Below are 15,316 nucleotides of genomic sequence, written 5' to 3' on the forward strand. Positions count from 1 at the left end.
TTTGAGCATACTTTTTTCACATCTAATTTGAAGGAATTCAGTATTGAATCACTTACTGAGAAAATAAAAAAGTAATTAAGAAATAGGGTCAATTAGATCTCAAAAAAGCTAAAAAAATAGTGTGAATCAGTTTGAAAAACAATGCTATACAGACTGGGAAAAGAACAAATAATGTTTCAAATGACAAACATCTTAGTAATGTGGTCACTACCACTATTACGAATAATTAAAATAATGATGATGATAATTATCATCCTTGTTATTTGTACAATGATTTTTCCACTTGGGAGCTCAAAGTACAAACGGCCTTATCATTTTTATCTCTACCTAGCTCATTAGGTTAAGAGGGGTCTGGACTTATTATCCTTGTTTTTCATATGGAGAAATTAAGACAGATGATTGAATCTGTGCGTACAAGACTATATAATAAATGAGTTGGTGGCAGGGCTCAGAAATATAATCTCTTAATTGTTTATTCAAAGTACTTTTGACTGGATTCTCTTTTTTCTTTGTCCCATGTTATCCCTTTTGTCTTCTTCTATCCAACCAGGACAGCATGTCACTAAAATAGTTGTGAGTAATGTGGGAAGGTGGGGGTCAGAAAAGGAATCACAGCGGTACCTTGGACACTGCAGTGATGTAAATTCCATGAAAATACATATATAATCTTCCTTAGTTTTTTTTTCATATTTTAAGAACGTCCTATGTCTCTCTCTATCTTTTTTAATTCAAAAGCCATAATGTTGTTCTTAAAAAATCCACCATAAAACAAATAAAACCGTAAATTAAAATTAAAATTTCTTGCTTATTTGTTATTCTGCTTCTTACTAATAAATATTTGTTGTGTCTTCTATATATTTTGTTACGCACACATGTATATAGTTTTATTTATAAAAACTGAAACATGGAATGCATATTATTCTATAACTTTTTAAAATTAAAACTTATCATTAACCTTTTTAATGTTAATACATGAAACCTACCTCATCAATAGAATGGGTGCATTGTCTACATTTTTGTCTTGATTAAAACTTACTGTAGCCAGGCGCGGTGGCTCATGCTTGTAATCCCAGCACTTTGGGAGGCCGAGGTGGGCAGATCACGAGGTCAGGAGATCGAGACCACGGTGAAACCCCGTCTCTACTAAAAATACAAAAAATTAGCCGGGCGTGGTGGCGGGCGCCTGTAGTCCCAGCTACTCGGAGAGGCTGAGGCAGGAGAATGGCGTGAACCCGGGAGGCGGAGCTTGCAGTGAGCCGAGATTGCGCCACTGCACTCCAGCCTGGGCGACAGAGCGAGACTCCGTCTCAAAAAAAAAAAAAACAAAAAACAAAAAACTTACTGCAGAACAAATAGAACGCGTCTAATATTTCACAATTCTACATAACAATCATATACTTTTGATGATTTCATGTTTTCTACAAGCACACATTCATATTCTTCATCTGACATGTTTTGATATTAGTTGAGAAACCCTCCTCTCCCTGTATTCCCCCTCAAAGTTTTGCTTACGTCTGTTACAGGCATCTCCTTTCTTCTGCAACAGATTAATAGCAAGCATTCAGGGATGAAGGAACAGGAGGCAGTTTTGCGGGTTTCTTAGGCACAGTTGCACGTAAAACGTAACCTCATTGTGGAGAAGACTTTTTATATTGCAGTAATTGCCATTCTAGGAACAGGTGTTTGGAATTCTACTCAAGGGAAAACTGGAGATGGGAAAGGTTGGGAAGAGTAAGATAAAGCTTCCCTGGTTACGGCCCTGTGGAAAAATCACAGGAACAAGGCAGGAGAACAAGCAGAGTCCCTGGAGCCTCCTTCCACTACATCTCAGTGCCTTTCCCAGGGACAGGATTGTATAGCGATGATAACACCATTGACTTCTGTGCCAATGCTGTTTATTTTGTGTCCAGCCAGAGCCAGGATGTAATGATGGTGTGATAGGGGCCAACGTGATAATATCATCACTTCCTGATCCTATATCATCAGGAAACAGAGTGTTCTTGATTTTTGTAAACAAAAAGTATTTTTTGTGAAATGCTTTGCTGTTTACACATTCATGATCTAATTTTAGGTCCCAAAGTGCTTTAGATGGAACGGTTATCCCACTCTTTACTGATACATGGAGAAATTGAGCTCGAAGTTTAAATGATTTGTCCAAGTCGCAGATCTGTTATGGAAAGGGCTGCACTTAGAATTCTCCTTTTTCTGATTCAACACCCAGTACTCCTCCAGGAGAATATCATGTTTTCCTCAAGTCCTCATGTAGCAGACAGCACTCTAGAAAAAAAAAGCACAGCACACACTGGCATAGTAAATGCCTCAAGAAATCTAAAATAAGAGTATCGTATTCAAACTCCTTAGTCATCTCTGACTTACTATTTCACATTTCTGGCTTTAGAGTTTGCTTACCAAATATTATAACCCAATGGGACAGCAACTTTACCAATCAAACAAAAATCATGTGGACCAATGTTTTTCAGTAACTTGTATTTTTGAAGGCAGAACAAATAGAAGAAGTTGAGGGAATCTCATGCAAAAAGAATTTCCAGTGGCATCTTTTTTTTTTTTTTTTTTTTTTTTGAGACGGAGTCTTGCTCTGTTGCCCAGGCTGGAGTGCAGTGGTGCGATCTCAGCTCACTGCAAGCTCTGCCTCCTGGGTTCATGCCATTCTCCTGCCTCAGCCTCCCGAGTAGCTGGGACCACAGGCACCCACCACCACGCCCGGATAATTTTTTTTGTATTTTTAGTAGACATGGGGTTTCACGGTGTTAGCCAGGATGGTCTTGATCTCCTGACCTCGTGATCTGCCCACCTCGACCTCCCAAAGTGCTGGGATTACATGCGTGAGCCACCGTGCCCCGCCTCCTGTAGCATCATTAAAGCTTAGAGGTAAATATTAGCTCAAAACCTCGGGGTCTTTAGGAAGCGGCCTCTGGTTGTCTGTTCTATGTATCCTCAAAGTTTGGTTTGGTAATAGATCAGAAAATTAGAAGAATAGAATTAGCAACTCTATGTGAAACCTGGTATGCTTCAAGCTATAACACATTTCAAAGGCTATTTAAGATTCTAGAGTGCTAGAGAAAAGGCTCAAAATATTTCTGTAGCTCCTGAGTGTCTAACTCTATATCAAGTACATGGCTGGCTCAACAAGTGATAGCTAACATTTAATATTGCACTTTGTACATGTCAGGCATTGTTAGCCCTAACCCTAACCCTAATCTTATGAAATAGGTACTATCATTGTCATCTTCCTTTTGTGGATGAGGAAACTGAAGCACAGAAAAGTCAAACTACTTGCCCAGAAACAGGAGTCAGAATCAGGATTGGCCTCAGCAGCCTAGAACCAGGGTGTGCTCTAAACCCAGACAGTACACGACCCTCCAACTGAATGTCCTTTATTCCCCAAAAATATCTGTTTTGTCTAAGGAGTGGATGTGTTGCATGCTCTGAAATAATCTATCTATTTACTTTCTTCCTTAGGCCAGATGTGGTGAGGGCTAGGAAAAGAGTTTGTTGGGAGCCCTGGGTCATCGGCCTCGTCATCTTCATATCCCTCATCGTCCTGGCAGTGTGCATTGGACTCACTGTTCATTATGTGAGATATAGTGAGTATAAGCTGCCTTGGCATCATGTGATTTACCCCAAATATTTCCTCATACTTTGCTGTTTTGATTTGTCTCAGGCTTATTCATTCATTACTATGATTCATTTGCATAGCCTGTACAAAGGAATCTTTACCTGCTTTGTCTCTTATTTAGTCCTCATAAGTCAAGGAGGATTCTTTTTTCTATCTTTGATGTAGTGATGCTTTCTGCTGGGAACAGCATGCTTATTTGCATCTTCCTTAATAAGCAATAAGTGAATATTAATCAAGGGAAAACTACAGGATAGCTAGAACCAATGTCTTGAGTTGTTTGAGGTCACAGGGCAAGCATCTTGATTTAAAATAATTCTGACCGGGTGCAGTGGCTCACGCCTGTAATCTCAGCACTTTGGGAGGCTGAGGCGGGTGGATCACTTGAGGTCAGGAGTTTGAGACCAGGCTGGCCAACATGGTGAAACCCTGTCTCTACTAAAAAAAAAAAAAAAAAAAAAAAAAAAATAGCCAGGTGTGATGGTGTACACCTGCAGTCCCAGTCCCTGGGGAGGCTGAGGCAGGAGAATCACTTGAACCCAGGAGGCGGAGGTTTCAGTGAGCGGAGATCACACCACTGCACTCCAGCCTGAGCAACAGAGAGAGACTCGGTCTCAAAAAGAAAAAAAAAAAATCCAACTCGTTGAAATCCTGACATCCCAATAAATCAATGACACAATCTGGAGTCATAAAGAAGTAGGCTCTATTCTGTACCAGTAAGTTACAAAAATAGTCATAGTGATGTATTGTTGAGTAAGTGCCTATTTCTGTTATTAAAATCTCATCTTAGGATATATTGTAGGTGATTAAAGAGGATAGGGTATGCCAAGAAAGCTCATTATAAAGACGTTCACCCTGCGGTTATCAGGTACCTCATTGCTAGATGAACTGTTAGTTGCTATGTTATTAGAAAGGTCTCCAGGGTACTTCAGAACTGTTCTTCTGGGATGTAACAACCCTTCTGAAGTTCCCTCCTACTCTGCCTAGGGTTTTAATTACTTGACTCAACCATGACCTGTTAGTTTAATATCTTCCTCTGTTACTAGATTATACTTGGATGTTCAAGGCACCGTAACCATAGAAGCTAATAACTTGATTCTAATTTAATTGGGACCTTGTTGAAGTTGCTTTCCAGTAACGAGAACGAGTACTCTGTAACCTGGTTATCTTTCTCTACTATCCATGCAAGTGTAATCTCAATTTCCAAAGCAAGGAAATTGTAGGTATGAAATGAGAACCAAAATGATGTTTTTTTTTGGTTAACTATAACAGAGAGTTATAGTTAACCATGAGGCAGATGTTAAAAAATACAAATGTAATAGAACAGTAGTTTACAGAGATAGTTATGAGTTAATTCCCAGTATTTCAATAAATTTAAAATCTTACTTGAAGTTATGTATATTTCCAGGTACCTGCCTGAATTTCATGTCACCCTGGCCATTCAGAGAAAGGGAGGTGAGGAAGGATGGAGGAAGAGTAAAACCTCCCAAGTCCTTCACTTAGGTCTCTTGTACTCTGGCGACTCAACTTTCAGTGTCTCCTGCCTGCCATTCATCTCTTTTATTCATCACCAACCACACCCCAGCCCTTGTCAGAGTCTGATGGCTGCTTCCCTCTCTGTCCCATCAAATCCTCTGGATGGCCAGGGTGTTTTATTTTTGAAATATACCAGTAGTTTTTTGCATAACTTTTATACAACAAAAGACTTGTCCTCTAGCTTCAAAAAGTGGCTTTTTTCCCTACTCTAAGAAGCAGCATGTGAAATAAGTGGGTACTTTGGAAGTTAGTCTTGGCTATGTCCTGCTGGCCTTGGGCAAGTTATTTACATTTCCAAGACTGTAATCTATTAAATGTGGATGACATTGCCTTTTCACGGAGTTATTGTAAATTAAATGAGATATGTGAATGTGCTGGGGACACTGGTGTTCAGTGTTCGTTTCCTTTTCTTCTGTGGTTTAACTGAAGAGGGAAAGAATAGGGAGGAAGAGAAAGGAGGAGAGAGACTGTGACTGGATGAGCCACACTCTGCTTTCCTATAGTAATTATATACAACTGTCTTGATCACCAGTGTATTTCTAATGCTTGACACAGTGTCTCTTGCTGAAAAGTGGTTGGCATTAATATTTGTTGAATGAATACATTAATTTTCTGAGGGCTGTGTGCTTGCTTTATGCACTGGAGGGTGGAGGAAAAGTTATATGACATTAACTTCTCAGCAGGTCAAAAATGTGGGTTGCTTAAATTGAATGCAGAATGTAGAGACAGTGGCTAAAGCAGACAAGCCAACCCCTGTAGTTGGTGGGAAAAACATACATGCAGTGACAAGGAACCAGGTGAAACTAAATAGTGACCCTGGAAGGTTATGCCAGGTGGCAACTTTAGCTCCCTAAACTTCTATTTACTGAATCCCTTGCATTTTAATTCCTAACCTCATCTTCCTTTTCAGCCAAAATAAATTTTCTCAAACTAGAGTTCTTGTGGCCAGAATTGATGTATAGTTGATGGAAGGGAAGAGAAAATCTATGTTTGGAATATAAAAATGCAGTGACCCTTGGGAGGCTTCTGAATCCATCCCTGTTTGTATGCTCAGATGGCATGACTTGCTGTCTCTTGTGGCTTACTTAGGAGTGAGTAACACATGAATAATCAGCCCACTCTTCCAATGAGCTACTTGGACAGTACTCCAGGAACACCAGGCATTTCTTACAGCTTTTATACTCTAAATCACATGATGATAAATGTTGTTTTTTTTTTTTATCCTGAGATAACTACGAGGCCTGGGGCAGGATGATGATGGTGACCTGTGCTAAGAGCACTCCTTCCTGTTTCAGTCTTCCAGCAACCACCAAGCGGGGAAATAATGATGCTTTACACACATCTGATAAAAATTATGATAGTGTTTTGCTTCTTTCCTTGTAGATCAAAAGAAGACCTACAATTACTATAGCACATTGTCATTTACAACTGACAAGCCATATGCTGAGTTTGGCAGAGAGGCTTCTAACAATTTTACAGAAATGAGCCAGAGACTTGAATCAATGGTAAGCAACTTGTCCTCCACTTCTAGTGCATTTGCTGTCACTTTTTACCATATTTTTAGCATCCTAGCTTCTAAAAGATCCATTCAACTAACGGATCCCTGTGTATTTGCAAAATGAAAAGAGGCCCTAACCCAAGGAATATAAAACAAAACGGACAATACATCACTTAGCACAGTATGACTGGCAGGGCTGAACCAAAGAAACTTTAGCCATTCAGTCAGGTCCTTCTTACTCACCTTTCCTTAGCTAGTGCTATACTCTTGAGTGTGGCTTAAAATACATTTGTTGTATCCTAGACTTCCTAAAAAAGATACCCTGAGCAGAAGATTGCCGAGATTGAAACTATTTAGGCACATACCTAAATAGTCTGTTAGTTTTTAAAAATATCTAACCTTCAACCAGCTTTTGGTATATAAATCTGTAGTAAATCCACAGATATGCAACTCTACCCAGTTTTTTTTTTTTTTTTTTTTTTTGAGACGGAGTCTCGCTCTGTCGCCCAGGCTGGAGTGCAGTGGCGCAATCTCGGCTCACTACAACCTCTGCCTCCCGGGTTCACGCCATTCTCCTGGCTCAGCCTCCCGAGTAGCTGGGACTACAGGCGCCCGCCACCACGCCCGGCTAATTTTTTGTATTTTTTTAGTAGAGACGGGGTCTGGATCTCCTGACCTCGTGATCCGCCCGCCTCGGCCTCCCAAAGTGCTGAGATTACAAGCATGAGCCACCGTGCCCGGCCTACTCTACCCGTGCCCGGCCTACTCTACCCAGTTTTTAAAAACATTTAACCTTCGACTAGCTTTTGGTATGTAAATCCACAGATAAGCAACTCTACCCTTAACGCATCAACATTCATCTTGAGGGATCAATTAAATACTTAAGAAACTGGAAAAATTAGCAGCAGGGCCAAAAGAACAAGGGCCTAAGTGGCAACTTCTTATCATTATCAGATTAATTAAAGAATAATGTAACTTTTCCTGGCAACCTGTGAGGTAACTCGTGGTATAATGTGATGGAAAGAACACTGAGCTAGGAGCTGGGAGGCACATGTAGCTCCAGTGGTATCTACTAGCTAATGATACATCACTTGGAATATTAGTTTATCATTCTGGACAAAGTTCTGTATATGAAAATTAAGGCATTAGATTAGATAATTTCCAAATTGTCTTCCAGTTCCAATAACCTGAATAAGAATGGAAGTGAGACCCTGGAAACCGCCCAGTAGACAGAAGCCTGGGGATTTGGCCACCTTGTTGAGACAGTGGTTGAATCCTGGTTACATTTGTACTTGAAAACACCAAATCAGGGAAATATTTGACCAGGCTCTCCTCTAAGGCTAAATACATATGCAAAATGAAGGAAATGAAATTGAATTAAAAAGGTCAAAAAGAGATGCCACTTTGTGCCATTCATTCAAATAAATTTTATTTAAGTAAACAAAATCCAGACAGATTTAAATCTAAAGGAATATACACAAGGCTCTTTAATGCCTTCAAAATTAATAATAGTTTTGAAGTTACTTGACAAAAATTAACCCTTAAATAAAAATTTTCTTGTGAATACTGCCGTCCTATTCAGAGGACTTGTGCTATGCAGCTTTGTCTCATAATTGCAAGAACTGTCCTTAGGTAAAAAAATTCAGAATTAATAAGACGTAAGAAAGAATTAAAAGGCTCATTTCTCCTGTTAGTCACCAGCAAGTCGTAAGTGTTTACTAAATATCCACATACTGGAAACAAGAAATCTTTGAAGTGTTTCCTTACATAAACTCCTAACTAAAAAATTAAGTTGCCTAGAATTCTTATTTAGAATAATAACTAATGTCTCTACAAAAATAGATTCTATCACTTTAGTAGAGTAAAACTCATAGGTGTGTCAGGCTAAGTATCCCAGTTCACCTGGGCCTTTCTAAGAGCACTTGGAGTGCTGAACTTGGTGTACATTATGCCAGGATACCTGACAACTTTGTCACTAGGTTTGGGAAGCATTTGACATGGTCATGCACTCATTTCTAGAATCCAAGTATTATGTGGCAGAATTATTTCATTTCCTTTGTCTATGGGCAGTAAAAGTCCTTATTTCAGTGTAAACTTTCTCACTGTTAATTTTCAAGAAACAGCATGTTCATTTTCTTTGGTCTCTCTCTGAGCATTAGTACAGCAGATGTCACTTCTGGCCCCACCGTGGTTCCCTACTCCTATCATCCCTAAGACAGAGTTCAGTTGAAATCACTGAGAAAACCACAAGAGATTCCTCAAGCTTCCTCAAGTTCCACTCACTGCGAAATGTCAATGTTTTTTGCTCTGTTTTGCTTTTTAATTTTCTAAAAAGCTTTGAATTAATTTGTGGAATTTCAGAAAGTTGTTCTTGCTGATATATTTTGAATATTTTTCAAACAGGTGAAAAATGCATTTTATAAATCTCCATTAAGGGAAGAATTTGTCAAGTCTCAGGTTATCAAGTTCAGGTATGTAAATCTGAATTGCTGACTTCTGAATTTAAAGTTGAAGCTGTTAATCTGCTCAGCAATAAATATGTTTTGAAGTGTTAAAGATATAATTCAATCCAACAAACATTTGACACTTGTCCTGTGTAAGTCATGGGTTACAAAGTCCCTTATTCGTTCCTTAAATCCCAAAGAAAGCATTTGCAAGATGATTGCTGGAGACAGAGAGATAATTGGTGCCTATGTTATAAAATTGTTTTCTGGGAAACTTACCAAGTACAGATAGTACTAAATACAGATAGACCTAACACACATCCTTGGTTTAATGGCAAGTAGTGCCCCACGTAAGACAATATAGTAGATCAGGTTTGTCTTTAGCTCTTCTTCCTCCTATTAATTCATCTTCTTTACCTTCTTCTATTCCATCCCTCTGTTCTCAAAATATGCAGCTGAGAAGATCTCATCTGTCAACTAACCATTGATAAATGAGTTTAGAACATAATGTTAAGGAAAATATTATAAGAATTTTCAATAAGATATTGACATAATACAAATTATTTGTATTAAAAAACAGAACAAGAACTATTTCCAGTATTATTCCAATGACAAAACTTTAAAAGTTTCCTGCCATTCTATTACTTAGCTGATATCTCTAAGGCATTACTTTGATCACTGTCTTCTAAAAATTCTGTACTCTCTGGTGTTTGAGACAGTGCCCTTTCTTGGATCTGCAACTAATTCTGTCATCTTTAAGTTTCACTTTCTCAAAGGGACCTCATTCACCCACATGGCCTCATATGCTATTGAAATACAAGTTTCTATCTCCAGTCTGAACTATTTTTCTGATTTCTATTTTAACTATATACACATCCCCATGTGGAAGTACCACAGAAAATTCCCTAACTCAGGAAGAATCCAATCACATAAATGAGAAACCTGGAAGTCATCAAACACTCCTTCCTTTCCTGGTCCCCTCATACTTTATGAATAACTAAGTTCTACTAATTCAATTTTCCCAATAACTTTCTAATTTGCTCACCTCTTTATTCCAGTAATCTTGCTACTGCTACTCATTATTCTGTCTTCTGTTACTGCAATAGTGAGAAGAGCAAGTTTATTGGAAAGATGAAGTCAATTTTGGAGATGCTGAATTTACATACTAAAAGACCATATGAACCTGAAAAATGAGTGTGACTTGGTAGAGGGAAATGGAACTGAGCAGAAGATAGAAATTTGCTCATGACCAACTCAAAAATTTGGAAGCATGGGCGTAAATTTCTCAGAAAAAGAATAATAAAAGGGAATAAAAAGGATGATGAAGAAAGCTTGAAGAACAATATTTAAGGTGATGGAAGGAATATAGGAACCTTAGATATAGGGAAGGGCAGGAAAATAGAAAAATCATGACAGAAGCACCACTGATGCAAAAGATAAGAAGTTTCAAAGAGAGTGTGGTCAGCACTGACAAATATTCCTGACTGAGTAATATAAATACTGAAAAGAATCCACTGGCTTTGTCAACTAGGATACTTGGGTTGTTACTTATTTTCCTGTCTTGAAAATAGTGTTACAGTTAACATGTTTATAGGTATGTCCTTGCACAAATGTATGAGTGTATCTCATCAAAAGATGAGAGTAGTGGTTGGTGCAATATATAGTGAAGGGTTAGATTCTTTCAGAAGTGACTATGAAAAGGAGTGGGTAAAGTAGCCAGCAGGATGATTCCAAGGTAGTAATTCATACAAATAGTATTAAGACTAATTAATGCTCTGTGTTGAAAATACAGTCACATGAAGTCAGTACAATTTGGTAAAGCGGTCTTATATCTTTAGGATTAGGAGTTGCTTAGGATAGCCTGAAGATTGTTTAGGGGAGGTTAGTACACTTGAGTCACAAGAATAAAACCTGAAATTCAAAACCACAGTTGATTTCATATTTAAGACACATTGTATTTGATAATTTTGAATGGTTTTTGACAAGGTGTCTTTTTATATTAATAGCCATATACTTAACTAGACCTTTTGATGGTAAGGGAGACCATGAACAGACTAACTCACTATATGAGAGGCTGAATTTGTGGTTCTTCACATAGTAAACAGTAGCAATATAGAAGGAAACATTTATGGATGTATTTTATGTGTGCATTTCATGTAAGTGATAAAGATATTACTCTTCTTTCTTTTCTTTTTCTTTTCTTTTCTTTCTCTCTCTCCCTCTCTCTCCTTCCTCCCCTCCATTCCCTTATCTTCCCTTCCTTTCCCTTCTCCTTCCTTCCTTCCTTTTCTCTTTTCTTTCTTTCCTCCCTCCCTCCTTTCTTCACTTCCTCCCTCCCTCCCTCCCTTCCTGCTTTTCTTTCTTCTTTTCTTTTCTTTCTTTCATTTTCTTCTTTTTTGGCCCACAGTCAACAGAAGCATGGAGTGTTGGCTCATATGCTGTTGATTTGTAGATTTCACTCTACTGAGGATCCTGAAACTGTAAATAAAATTGTTCAACTTGTTTTACATGAAAAGCTGCAAGATGCTGTAGGACCCCCTAAAGTGGATCCTCAGTCAGTTAAAATTAAAAGTAAGTTAATTTCTCTTATTTTTCTTTCATAGAACAGCTTCATGTTAGGTTTGATCTTGGAATTTTTTTGATGTCCTTTAATTCTGGGGTCTTGCCACCAACAGTATATTTCTTTGGAACTAAATTGGTCCTAATGAAGTATTTTAATTTTTAAAACTACCCTAAACTTAGGCCTCCCATGCAAGCTTTTTATTAACTCCTTAGCAGTTTTCTTTATATTACACTTTATACTTTGGCTATAGAATCCAATTGTAAGTGAAGAGAATGGCTTTGTATTTTCTTCTTTTTCTTGTTGCTTTCATTGTATGTTCTGAGGGTATGGTGTATGGAAAGGTTCATGCCATTTACACATTTGTTTTCAAATGTCATTAATATACCTTGCTATACTTTCTTCCCTTAAACTTTTCACCAGTGAAACATTTATAATAAACTTATTTTTGGTATATTTACAACTATAAATGAAAAATTTAGGTAGATTTTTGTTGTTCTTGTTGTTATTGTTTGTAGGGCCACATGGGACAAAACAAGTGATGATAGGTCCTCACATTTAGAAAATGAGAAATATGAGATCCTTAGTGGAAATTAAGGTCTGGCTAAGGGCTGGGTCATATGTTACAGAACAATGAAGGTCTATAGAAATACTATGTGGGCACAAGTATAATGTTACATTTTCCAGAAGTTACATTAAAAATAAAAATAAACAAGTAAAATTAATTTTCAATAATTTGTATATTCAACCCAATATGTCCAAAGTATTATCATTTAAACAAATAGTCAATGTAAAAATTATTCATCGAATATTTCACTTTTTTTGTAGTAAGGCTCTGAAATCTAGTGTACGTTTTATGCTGATAGTACATTTCCATTTAGACTAGCCACACTGCAAGCGCTCACTGGCCACATGTGGCTAGTAGATACAGTAGTGGATGTGGCAGCACTGGAAACTACAGAATAGGGAACAAGTAGAGAGAATGAATACAAACTGCTAATATAAAATCTGATAGATCTAAGTAGATGCCTAAATTGATGGCCAGCCAACCCACTTGCTTAGGAAGGAGGCTTCAGTAGTCAGTGACAGATACATAATTTGTTCACCTTAGCACAAAATGAAAATGCTAGACCTGTTTTCAAAAAGCAAGAAAAAAGTGCTCTTAAAAGTACAAAGATAAGACTTTTCTTTCTTCCCTGGTCTCGCTCTCGACTTTCCATGGTGTTTTCATTTGCTGATTATTGTCATTCTAAGAGAAAAAAATTAAATTTGTAGATTACTAATATGGGTTTAGTTGTTTATATCATGCAATGTCGATATAAATGCATATATAAGAATATTTAACTTGTATTTCAAATCATGGAAATTATGCAACTATATTTCGTAGCTTATACATACATGTTTTTCATTTTTGCCTCAATGGAAATAGTACAAAAGGCTAATGACTCTTTTTATTTTCCTGGTTAATATGAGAAAATTCTACCAACACTCTCTGCCTTCAGCTTATTGAGGAGTGAGGAAGGACTAGAAGGAAAAGAAGATCTGGGTTTCCCTATCTTTCTCTTTCTACGTTGTAGTTTTCAGCAAAAGCTGTTGGCTGATACACAGAAGTAACAGAAGCAAGAAAGGATATGACAGGATCTGTTGTTCATTTGTGTTAATTAGAATGCTATTGTCTTTTCTATGGGTTCTAAGCAAGTTTTGGTTCAAACAGAAAACATGGCCTCCAAGGCATGTCAGTCCACCTCTGTTTACTTAATGGAAGGGATAGCACACTTACCTTGTACTTGCTTTGAGTCTTGCTGAACCCCTGTGGATTGTGGGTCCACTAGAATTCTGATTCCATAGGGAATTGTGAATGATATAGGCAAATGGGGTAGGAAGAAACTATGGACACACTTATTGCACATATGTTGTCTGCCAACACTATGATCTATTATCCTATTGAACTTCATTTTCAAAATACAAGTTACAGGATAAAATTATTAAGGATGTCAAGTGAGCAATAGCAGAGCATTGTACCAGGCACAAGGCCATTGTGAGTGTGAGACCCAGTGCAGATGTATAAGTCACACATGAAGCCAGACTTGTCAGTGCTATCAATACACAATGCTTGACATTTTCCTAGGAAAACCTTGAGATGGAGAACAGGTTATTTGAAACAAAGAGATCAGAGGTGGTCCTTTTAATATTAACTGAGACTAAATTGTAAATTCTTCCTTATTTTTGCCATTTTCCCACAAGTAGCCAGAATAAATAAAGTCAGAAAGAAGGCTTTCTAGCATATAGATTTCCACTTCATTCATACTATTAAATACTAAAGAAAAAAATTAACACTAATATTTTTGCATTTAGAGCATCCATCCTTCCATGTACAAAGAATAGTTTTGGTCATTAGAACTCTGCTGAGTCAGGAAGTTTGAGCTTAGAGTTTTACGTATCTATTGGCTGGGTTAGTGTTTGCATAGGGTTTGAGACTGACTAGTGAGAAGTCAGCAAGCTAAGAAGTCATTGGCTGGAGCTAAATGACAATTTGAGGGCAGACTGTCTTTTCAAATTTGACTTCAAAAGGGGTAACATTGTTTTTAACTGTGAGTGAGTACAAATTTATGGAGATGCTACACAGGTGTGTTATACAAATGGGACTATGCTTATGAGCTCAATGATACCATCTGAAATAATGGTTAATAAAGGTATTGTTATATTTGGGGAATCAATACTATGGTTTAGAGTAGTATTTCCCATGGAGGGGCTGTGAACTCTCTGCATCTTATTTACTGGTATAAAATCCAGATTCTTGGGCTTCATTACAAGCTTCTGAATTAGAGTTACTGGGAAGGGGAACAGGAGTTTACATTATAAATATGCTCCCTATGTGACTCTTACCCACATTAAAGTATAACACACCATTCACATTCTCTGCAATGCGATGATCATCCTATGTCTACGACAAGCTACGTTGCCTTCTTTATAATCTAGAGATACTGTTTTATAATAAAATTAAGCAGCCTTTTAGTGTTTGAAATACTCGGAGGCATAGTATAATTCTGATGTGTTGACCCTATTTACCATTTGTGTGTGTTTCAGAAATCAACAAGACAGAAACAGACAGCTATCTGAACCATTGTAAGTTTAACATATTTATTAAAATAGCATTACCTGAGGGTAAAAAGCTAACACTATAGGTCATTTAGGTTTACTTTGTGTTGATATCATAGGGACAGCATAGATAAAGTTGGATTAATTTGTGTACAGTTCATGGTGCTTTATCATATCTCGGAGATACATTTTATTAGTAAAGGGTAGCAAAATTGAGATAACTTTGGAGTGGATGTATGGGTGCCTGTGGCAGATGTGTAGTGGAATTGAGTTGTACAGCTGTTAAAGAAGAGGCAAGAAATGTTTACTTATCCATGTTCTGTTTGTAGATATCTATAAGATAAAACAAATCTGTACATTGTGTTTTTCAGCTAGAGGCAGAAACTTATTGTCACTATATCCTAGATAAAATCTTCCTGATGTTATTAATCCTATGGATTATACGAAAGTGCAGGAAATTATCGGGTCATGGAAAAGTCACAGAAAGTGCAGGAAATTATGGGGTATATTTTAATAAAATTACTAAAGACACATAGATAATATCT

At 37.4% G+C, this 15,316-nt stretch overlaps 1 protein-coding gene across 1 annotated transcript in view; it reads left to right on the top strand.

The window, feature by feature from the left end:
• LOC116468383 (transmembrane protease serine 11E) overlaps positions 1 to 15,316 on the top strand; it is a 50,261-nt gene that overhangs the window by 11,684 nt on the left and 23,261 nt on the right. The window contains exons 2-6 of the mRNA XM_032151979.2: positions 3,481 to 3,605; positions 6,554 to 6,675; positions 9,072 to 9,139; positions 11,520 to 11,683; positions 14,760 to 14,798. Of these exons, the coding sequence (XP_032007870.1) occupies positions 3,481 to 3,605; positions 6,554 to 6,675; positions 9,072 to 9,139; positions 11,520 to 11,683; positions 14,760 to 14,798 (518 nt within the window). The remainder of the gene's footprint in view (positions 1 to 3,480; positions 3,606 to 6,553; positions 6,676 to 9,071; positions 9,140 to 11,519; positions 11,684 to 14,759; positions 14,799 to 15,316) is intronic.

The sequence above is a fragment of the Hylobates moloch genome, unplaced genomic scaffold, assembly GCF_009828535.3.
Source record: "Hylobates moloch isolate HMO894 unplaced genomic scaffold, HMol_V3 SCAFFOLD_2, whole genome shotgun sequence".
Classification (NCBI taxonomy): Eukaryota; Metazoa; Chordata; class Mammalia; order Primates; family Hylobatidae; genus Hylobates; species Hylobates moloch.